At 35.2% G+C, this 10,313-nt stretch overlaps 1 protein-coding gene across 2 annotated transcripts in view; it reads right to left on the bottom strand.

Annotated features, from left to right (window-relative positions):
* Window positions 1-3,893: 3,893 nt before the first annotated feature.
* Window positions 3,894-10,313, bottom strand: part of LOC123529229 (protein SSUH2 homolog) — a 92,372-nt gene continuing 85,952 nt past the window's right edge. For both annotated transcript variants that reach the window (XM_045309464.2, XM_045309463.2), the window contains exons 9-11: window positions 9,861-9,963; window positions 8,465-8,569; window positions 3,894-7,977 (exon numbers count right to left, since the gene is read on the bottom strand). In XM_045309464.2, coding sequence (XP_045165399.2) covers window positions 7,831-7,977; window positions 8,465-8,569; window positions 9,861-9,963 — 355 coding nt within the window. In that variant the 3' untranslated portion in view covers window positions 3,894-7,830. The remainder of the gene's footprint in view (window positions 7,978-8,464; window positions 8,570-9,860; window positions 9,964-10,313) is intronic.

Raw genomic sequence — 10,313 nt, 5'->3', positions numbered from 1 at the left:
TGAATTCCAATTAACACTAGTTAGCGCAGATTAAGTGACATCTTTCCTGTGATAAAGCACAAATATTATCAATGGCTTCCCAGAATGCATATAGTACATTGTCTAATTAATCCTGAAAGGATCGTTCAGTCACCTAACATAACAAGTTAAACCTACAACTATGATGATGGATTGTCCATGTTGTAGCTAGAATAGGTATAGAAATCTAGATCTACTGGTAACTTACTATAAATCATTCTCTTTCTACACAGGTATCTAGTATTGATAATAGAATTGTAATTAAGTATAACTATTTAGTGTGTTATAACCTTTAACGCGTGGAAGAGACTAGGTTATAAAACACTAAATAGTTGTTGTTCTTTATTCTATATAAAACTGACCTATTTCCAATGACCGCAGCACACATCAGGACCCATTTTAAATTTCTGTAACTTACATTTTCTTGAAGAATATTGTCAGTGCTAACTAAAAATCAAAAGAAAAGTGGGGGTCATGTTTGATGCAAGAAAAATAATTTCAGTCAAACACACAAACTGCAAAATCAGCTAAAAAATGAGACCCCAAATTATACTGGTGGTGTATGATCTAAGTTTCCATGAACATTTTTGTCATGTTGTTATTTCATTATGAAAATGTTACCTCCATGTCAAGCATAGATCTGTCATGTGATTTTAGCAAAATAATTGCAAAGAAAATAAGGAAAATAGCTCTACAGAGCAAAAAAACTGAGGACTATTTGTATCCGCCATTATGCAACTACCATTTTTTTCGGGCCATTTTTCTATTTAGTGTCTGTATGCCTCTATCACAAAAACAAGATGGCGTCATAAACACCAATAATTAAAGAAGTCCGGTAATACCTATTAAAACAAAAAATATCATTCGCCTAGATTTTGCTCTTTATTCTTAGTAAAATGCAAGAAGGTAGGATAATATACAAATTTCATCAAATGCATTTTTACGGTGTAATAACAATGAAAATGTGGACTATTTTGTCACAATGTGTTGTTTGGTTTTGTCCAATGACATTCCGCGAAGTAAAATAGTTCTGTTCTTGAACTAGTTTGACGGGTTTATTACTGTATAAAACAGGTTTACCATACAAGATATAAATACTTTAAAAATCATCACGCAGTTAACACTAACCCTTCTTCTCATTAAACTATCTGTTTTACAAGAATTATTACGCTTCAATTTGATGTGTTATTCGGATTGTCTTCAATTTTCGATCTTCTGCATGATGGCACACCTTGTAACTGTGAGTGTTAACTAAGCGGCAGAGGCCGCAAGCGGCCCGCCGCAAAAATGGCGCATATTTGCTCTTGTCCGCACAATAAACTCCTTATTTCAGTTTCGATCTGCAAAGGTAGCAGATGCCAGTTTTCGGACTTTTCGCAAACCGGCCGGAGACTGTCTTCCTTCGATTCAGCAGAATTCAACTAAACAATGTCACGGCAGTGTCTGACAAATCCATTGCCCGGAGCCCGCGGGCTACCAGAAATTTTCGTCGGGCTACCAAAAAATTCCTGACGTAAGCCCGCCGGGCAACCATAAATTTAAAGCTTTAGTAGCCCGGTCATTGTATATTTTACAAAATCAACATCTGGTCGTTTCCTCAATTATAGCTTGCAATAAACAACAACTGACTGTGTAATGATTATCCGGTTATAACCAGTTCAAACTGGTTTAATCCCGCCCTCTAGCTGCAGAAACAGTCTCCGCCTACGCGTATCACTATCAAAATATGTAAGCCAGGGCTTTTCCCACCACAGGCATCAGTATCGGACGTCTTCCTTCGATTCAGCAGAATTCAACTAAACAATGTCACCGTGAATGTGATTTGAAAGAAATAAAGCATGTAGTTATCATGTATTTGTATGTATTCTTAAAATCCAATAGAAATATTTGCCATTTATAAGACACTGTAGTCCATAGGTAGCTAATAGTGAAACAGGTTCGCGAAAATATGGACAAATTTTCCAAAATATTGCCATATTTGGCCTTGTGGCAAAAAGTGAGGGGAAAAGCAGGAGTCCAACAATGCATATAGTGCCTTGAACACAAGCCTCTCCTGTATCTATTCCGCATAACAAAACTATCTGTCAACCGGTTACTTTTTTCAGTACTCCTTGAATTAGGCCTCTGTTGTTTTGACATTTGCACATAGAGCCAGCAATCAACATTCGCAGTTTCGCATCTGACCAACTACAGGACACTAATTCCGTTCAGGCCGGCTGTATACTTGTCAGAAGTTTTTTAAATGTCCATTACACATCACCAATGCACAAAATCCGCATTGAATATCATTTTGAATGAAAACACGACCTTCAGTTTTGACACTTACCTTTATTTTAAGATTTTGACCCTGACCAATTCGCATCTAAGGCTGGAAACTACCAACTGTGCTACCAAAAAACTTGCCGTGTGGGGTGTATAAACACGAAAACCGTCTCATTTCATGCAGAATGCATTCTAGATATGTAGTGAAAAAGTGTAGATCTAATTGAAGCACTAGCTCTACACAAGTTTGTGCTAGATATGGGAAAATTAGGATCTATCTACTATGGACTTCTTGAAGCACATTTTTCGACTGATTCACCATTCCTACAGACAAGAGACAGTCACAAATTATGCCCTTAGACTGTGTTACTTCCCTTGTCTTACATGCGCTCATGTAGATTTGTTTTTCGTCTGCAGTAGTATAGGGATCTTTCATGCCTGCCTGTGTAAGACAGGTTTTTCCCTACCCGAGTGACAGTGTGGAATGAAAAACCGAGCGTTAGCGAGGTTTTTTTTCCAAGCTGTCCCGAGGGTCGGGAAAATAGCTGTTTTAATCGGGAGAGTTTTAATCAGGCAGACATGTTGGATAATTTTTCTTGCCTATTACGTTCAAAATATATTGTAATGACAAATAGATTTGGGTATTTCCTGGCATTATTTATATAGTTTATGACGTCATAATAGTGCCAGTACTATGTGACGTCACCGGAGTGCACGCTATTTTAGACATGGTTTTTCCCTATGGAAAGTGCTCGGACAAATGTATACTTTCCCCGCTGGGTAGGCAAGACTATTCTAAATATACGCAGCGTGACGTAAACACGGGTAAAGACTCAGCCAATCATTGCTCGCTGGAAATCTCTAGCAGGCGTTAATTTATTTATAGGGATAAGTTCTTTATACATTTTTCATATTTTCCTTAAAATGATACAGTATCTTTTGAAATAATAAAAATCGTTTGCATTTTTCAGCTCTTAGATCTAATTCCTTCAGGTAGAAATCTAAACATTTCAATAACTGCCTTATATTTCTTTTATTTACAATATCATTTTTTCATTGTCACATTTTAATAACTTCTCTATACCAGTGGCAAAATCTTAAAAGCGTATCAAATATAGTCGCCGGTTTACGCGACTAATAGAAATTATTATGGCAACAATGTCATTCGGCCATAAATCCTTCACAGACGCGGAGTTTGAACCTATGCGTCTGTGAAGGTTAGTGTGAGAATAATTCTTTCAATCTTAAATTATCTCCTTTCCAATAATTCTCACAAAACCTTTGGACATCATAAGCGTAGACATTCATAAGGTTTTAAGCGGTCCTGTACCAGACACCGGCGCGAACAGCAACGAACAAAATGGTCTCTGCGTAATAAGAAAAGTGTTCATAGCGGTACTGGCACAAAGAGAATTACAAATAATGGTATGCTCAAGATATAAAGCGGACAAGCGGCCACCTTTGTCTCAGTGACCCAAAATGAATAGGGTTCATCTTCAGTCCAGTACAAATGTGAAGACCACAGACATCAATTAAGGTACTGAAGGAACAATGACGTACAAAGTCATTCATATTTGTCTATATGCTGGGGACACAAAAAAGAAAACTCATGCTGAAAGAAGAAGTTTTTATTTTCATAAAAAGAAGTTCAAATCAATTGAACGTTTTCGTTCTCTGCTCAATAATCGTAGTAAATAACATACTGTGTTCATGCATCAATTCTTTTTTTCTGGCATGCAGAAAACAAAAAATCTCGAAGACGTAAAAGATCAACATAACACACAAATCTATATGTAAAATAAAGGCATAAATTGAGTACTGAGATAAAAAAAATCAAAACGATACAAAATAAAAAATACAAGTCATCTAAAAAAAAACTAAAACAATTGATGGAAAATTGTGATCCATCATAGAAATTGTTATGCTGATATAGCACCTTTCTTGTTTAGTTTTGTTTCTTTTTGTTTTCTGTTGTGTTTTTTTTTTAAAACATAAACTTCCATGTGGTGAAGGCTGACCAAAATATTACACTTTCATGTCTTAAAGGTATTTATAGTGTACATTAAATTGTGTACTAATTATTCTTATATTTTCAGACAGAGTCATGAAAAAAATCGGCATACCCTCACAGCACATCGACCACGCCCTGTAACACCAAAAAATAGTTACTGAACTATTGTAAAGTCTAACCAAAATATAATACTTCATTATCAAAGACGTGAAATATTTCGTCTTTTGCTACATCCTGACAAAATTTCGAGCTTGAATCTGAAATATATCTAATCACATGGTTTGATTTAAAGGGAATTCCTATAGTTTTTATGCGCATCTTTCTGTGCAGCCGACACTTTCTATGGAAAAGTGAAGTGAAGTCAACATTTGTTGAAACGTGACAGACGATCTTAAATATGAGGAATCTTGAATGAAATAACATTTTTGATAAGTTTTATCAGTAATCAAATGTTGATAATCGTTTATGTTGTATTGACAAGTATCATGCCTGACAGGTATCTTGCCATTTTTGTGATTGTGCTTTCACATCGCATTTTAGTGACAAAGACAGTGTTGTTCATATAATGTAGGCATGAAGGGGGCAATTAGCCGGATATGCCTCCGTGGTCCACTCGAATGTAGTCCACATCAATATATAGTGCAATTTTCCCGCCTAGTAAAGGCGATTTTCATGCCAGATATAAGCTTTATTGATGCTTGATTGTAAAAATGAATGTCCGCAGATGATTTTAAGCTACGTTATATGCTTCAAAAGTTGATTTGAAGCTGCCTTGTAAAATGAAAGTGAAAGTAGGTATTTCCTGATGTCTACCTACGCAATATTAGCGTTTTCATCACATGTCTCAGTCACGTGACCATGGTTTCACTGCATTATGGTCAACCCCATATTTTTTGGGTATATTTTGATTGCCTAAAGACAGACCTTCAAGACAAGGGTAGTCTCACAGGAAGTGAAAGGCTAGAAATCTTGATAAAAATATGTTATAAGTTGTTAATTTTATATAGAAAAAAGTAGCGGAGGCATTTAATACCATCATACCTGTAAGACAATTGACTTAGTACTGATAAGACAATATCACCTTTCAGATTATTTAGAATTCAATTATAGAAAGAATTAACAATTTTTAAAACCATTTTTTTAACTTCTAGCAGATATACATGTAATCAATTTGGTCAGGTTCGCGCCATTTTCGTCCGACAGGTGTTGTATTGAAACGGTCTTAACATAAAATTTAGACTGGTGACTTATACATTTTTAGCCATTTTTATGCTCACAATACAATTATTTATACACAACAAAAACAGGAAAAAATTCTATGAAACAGTTTTTTCAAAATAAAAAAAAAAATTCTTCACTACGGGTATTTTTCATTGAAAAAAGTATACAAAAGTGAATATGAAACAAGATTTTTTTTCATTTGTACCCATTATTGTAAGGATATAGTATTACAAATATGACTGTAATATTAAATAAGTATATGATAAAATCTGTAAAAAGAATAAACCTTATTGTGCTGTCTTGATGTATATATATATATGTAATATTAAAAAGCAGACAATTATGAAAATGTTGAAAAATCGCCGGCAGTTTCAGCGATAGTGGGTGTGTTCAAAACAATTTTTCACAAAATCATGCCTGGTGACCCATTGTTTTTATTTGTTCATTGTTTTCAGCACAAATGTTCCTATCATATATGTGAATTTGAAAACATTCTATGAAAGGAAAAAACTAAAGGAATTCTCTTTAATTGTCAAATAAAAACATTTTGGGTAAACTGCCATGACAATAAGTCTGTACTTTCAGATATTTCATGACACCGGATTGTCAATAAGAGTATTTGTGATATATAAAACAACAGTTAAACAAGAGGGCCCTGAAGGCCCTGTATTGCTCACCTGACCTATTGACCTAAAGATCATCAAGATTAAAATTCTGACCGAGTTTCATTCAGATATGGTCATAAATGTGGTCTCTAAAGTGTTAACTAGCTTTTCCTTTGATTTGACCTAGTGACCTAGTTTTTGACCCCCACATGACCCAGATTCGAAGTTGACCTAAAGATCATCAAGATTAATATTCTGACTAAGTTTCATGAAGATACAGTCATAAATGTGGCCTCCTGAGTGTTAACAAGCTTTTCCTTTGGTTTGTCCTAGTGACCTAGTTTTTGACCCCACCTGACCCAGATTTGAACTTGACCTAAAGATCATCAAGATTAACATTCTGACCATGTTTCATTTAGATATGGTCATAAATGTGGCCTCTACAGTGTTCACTAGCTTTTCCTTTGATTTGACCCAGTGACCTAGATTTTGACCCTATATGACCCAGATTCAAACAAGACCTTAAGATCATAAAGATTAACATTCTGACCAAGTTTCACGAAGATACAGTCATAAATGTGGCCTCTACAGTGTTAACAAGCTTTTCCTTTGATTTGAACTGGTTACCTAGTTTTTGATCCCAGATGACCCAATATCGAACTCATCCAAGATTTTACTAAGGGCTACATTCTAACCAAGTTTCATTAAGATTGGGCCAAAATTGTGACCTCTAGAGTGTTAACAAGTTTTTCCTTTGATTTGACCTGGTGACCTAGTTTTTAACCCCAGATGACCCAATATCGAACTTGTCGAAGATTCTATTGAGAGTAACATTCTGGCCAAGTTTCATTGAGATTGGGCCAAAATTGTGACCTCTAGAGTGTTAACAAGCTTTTCCTTTGATTTGACCTGGTGACCTAGTTTTTGACCCCAGATGACCCAATATCAAACTCGTCCAAGATTTTATTGAGAGTAACATTCTGACCAAGTTTCATAAAGATTGGGCCAAAATTGTGACCTCTAGAGTGTTAACAGTCAAATTGTTGACGACGGACGGACGACGACGGACACAGGGCGATCACAAAAGCTCACCTTTGAGCACGTTGTGCTCAGGTGAGCTAAAAAAGGAATAATTGTATACAAAAGATTAAATGCATGTTTTGTTGATATGGTACACTTTTACAGTTCACTAGTACATGTACATCCTGTACATATGTACAACCCGTCTGGTTCACTAGTACATGTACATGATGTACAGTTCACTAGTACATGTACATTCAGTACACACGTACATCCTGCCAGTTTACTAGTACATGTATATCCTGTACGGTTCACTAGTACACGTAGGTCTTGAACAATAAATTTGTTTTAAACCATCTATAATGGTTAATGCTGATCAGTTGACTAATATATTAAATATTTATATATAAATGATAAAACCCGCATGGTCATACAATGAACCCAAAGTTTCTGGTGCAGAACATTTCACGAGACTAATAAGAAAGAAAAATACAATCGGAGTACACACGAAAAAGTCGACATGTTTGCGTAGATTATAACTCACTACTTCAGACAGAAATGATTAATACTTATGTCATAATGAGCTGTGATGATTTAGGTATAATTCTCAGTCCACACTTTTACATGATTTTTCAGTAACAGAAAAAAAGAAGATTTTAACTGCTCTTAAGTTTACTGTTTCCAATAATTTCTCTATATGATAGAACAGCCACAGCAGCATTGTTGGGGATAATCCGGTGCATAGACCTTCCTCTCCGAACCGTACACCCAGTAACGGGATTTAAAGTCTTCCCATTTGTACTCTACCTCAGTGACTGGTACACCACGAAGTGTTTGGCGCTGAAAATACAATAATTGAAAACTCAATTTCTTTGAAAATGCACATAAGAACATAAGACTTCGGGTACTGTTATTGTTATTTCGGACTGAAAACATAGCATAACATCCAAAATCTGAAATCTGATATACCAGGAGAATATATAAGCCGTCAACGTAAAAATCTTACAGAAAGCAAATATTACACAACAGATAGATATAGAACAATACCTCGTGTTTAAAGGGAGATAATTCAGATGTAAGACAATACGAGTCACGACTATATAGTACTAGTATATGGCGACTTTCAGCTGTAGTTGTGCAGACAGGCCATGAGTGCTTCCCTAGATTTAACTGACAACTGGACTGAACCACTTACTCTCAGAAAACCAGTTACATTTCTTGCTCAAAAAGAAGACACCTGGTGTGACTTGAAATAAGAGTATTGTGGGACAAGTGATTCAAACATTGCAGCGGTATCAACGCAGCTACAGAAGTGCCAATTGCTTACTTGTTTGTGTATCAGTTCGTTCGGCCATTTGGTTCTGTGAGCATTGACCATCTTAGCTGATTGCTCATTAATCTCTTTCACTGGGTAAGTATTGATTGGCCATACCTGAAATATTCCAAACTGAAACATGTACCTGATCCTACATACGTGAAATATTCCAAACTGAAACATGTACCTGATCTTACATACGTGAAATATTCCAAACTGAAACATGTACCTGATCCTACATACGTGAAATATTCCAAACTGAAACATGTACCTGATCTTACATACGTGAAATATTCCAAACTGAAACATGTACCTGATCTTACATACGTGAAATATTCCAAACTGAAACATGTACATTATCTTACATGCGTGTACCTTATCTTAAACACGTGAAATATTCCAAACTGAAACATGTACCTTATCTTACAAACGTGAAATATTCCAAACTGAAACATGTACCTGATCTTACATACATGAAATATTCCAAACTGAAACATGTACCTGATCTTACATACGTGAAATATTCCAAACTGAAACATGTACCTTATCTTACATACGTGAAATATTCCAAACTGAAACATGTACCTGATCCTACATACGTGAAATATTCCAAACTGAAACATGTACCTGATCTTACATACGTGAAATATTCCAAACTGAAACATGTACCTTATCTTACATACGTGAAATATTCCAAACTCAAACTGAAACATGTACCTGATCTTACATACGTGAAATATTCCAAACTGAAACATGTACCTGATCTTACATACGTGAAATATTCCAAACTGAAACATGTACCTTATCTTACATACGTGAAATATTCCAAACTCAAACTGAAACATGTACCTTATCTTACATACGTGAAATATTCCAAACTGAAACATGTACCTTATCTTACATACGTGAAATATTCCAAACTGAAACATGTACCTGATCCTACATACGTGAAATATTCCAAACTGAAACATGTACCTGATCTTACATACGTGAAATATTCCAAACTGAAACATGTACCTTATCTTACATACGTGAAATATTCCAAACTGAAACATCGACCTTATCTTACATACGTGAAATATTCCAAACTGAAACATGTACATTATCTTACATACGTGTACCTTATCTTAAATACGTGAAATATTCCAAACTGAAACATGTACCTGATCTTACATACGTGAAATATTCCAAACTGAAACATGTACCTGATCTTACATATGTAAAATATTCCAATTTGAAACATTTCAACCATACTAGAATTTAACACAAACTTGTGTTAACTGGGTAAGACATGATTATTATATAACAATGCAATACTTCATGTATACCAAACACACAACTTTTTTGTGTTGAAGATCGTGCTTTGATCTTAATCTTTAATATATGCAAGAATTTACTCCGTACTGACCATTGGTAGTTCTTGTTGGAAGAGAATATTTCCGCCAGCAGTTGCTACAAGTTCGTCGGGCATGTCGGTGGTCTCCAGTATGTAGTCGTCATCATGGTTTATACTTGCAAATATAGTAGTTAAAACCTATTCAATATCCGACTAAATCCTTCATACCTTTTAACAATCTACACAATACAGTATGTATGTATTCAAAGAGATTCTTGTTTATTTTCAAACAAGTGTTTTTTTCTCTAAATTCATTGGTCGGCTTCTGTTTACAAAATCCATTACTTTGATAGTGTTGGAAGAAAATACAAATGTACAACATTATTTCGATTGTATCTTTCGTAATGCCCGCCAGATTTTCGCTACACTTTTGCAGAGAAGCTAGCTTTAAAAAAATGAATTCCTTATTCTATGGCTTTGACTGACCAATTCTGTTCGAAAATGCAAGTACGCACAATTGCTCGA

This window comes from Mercenaria mercenaria, chromosome 13 (assembly GCF_021730395.1).
Source record: "Mercenaria mercenaria strain notata chromosome 13, MADL_Memer_1, whole genome shotgun sequence".
Lineage (NCBI taxonomy): Eukaryota > Metazoa > Mollusca > Bivalvia > Venerida > Veneridae > Mercenaria > Mercenaria mercenaria.
Note: the sequence above shows the minus strand (reverse complement) of the source record. Positions and strands in the feature narration are given on the sequence as shown.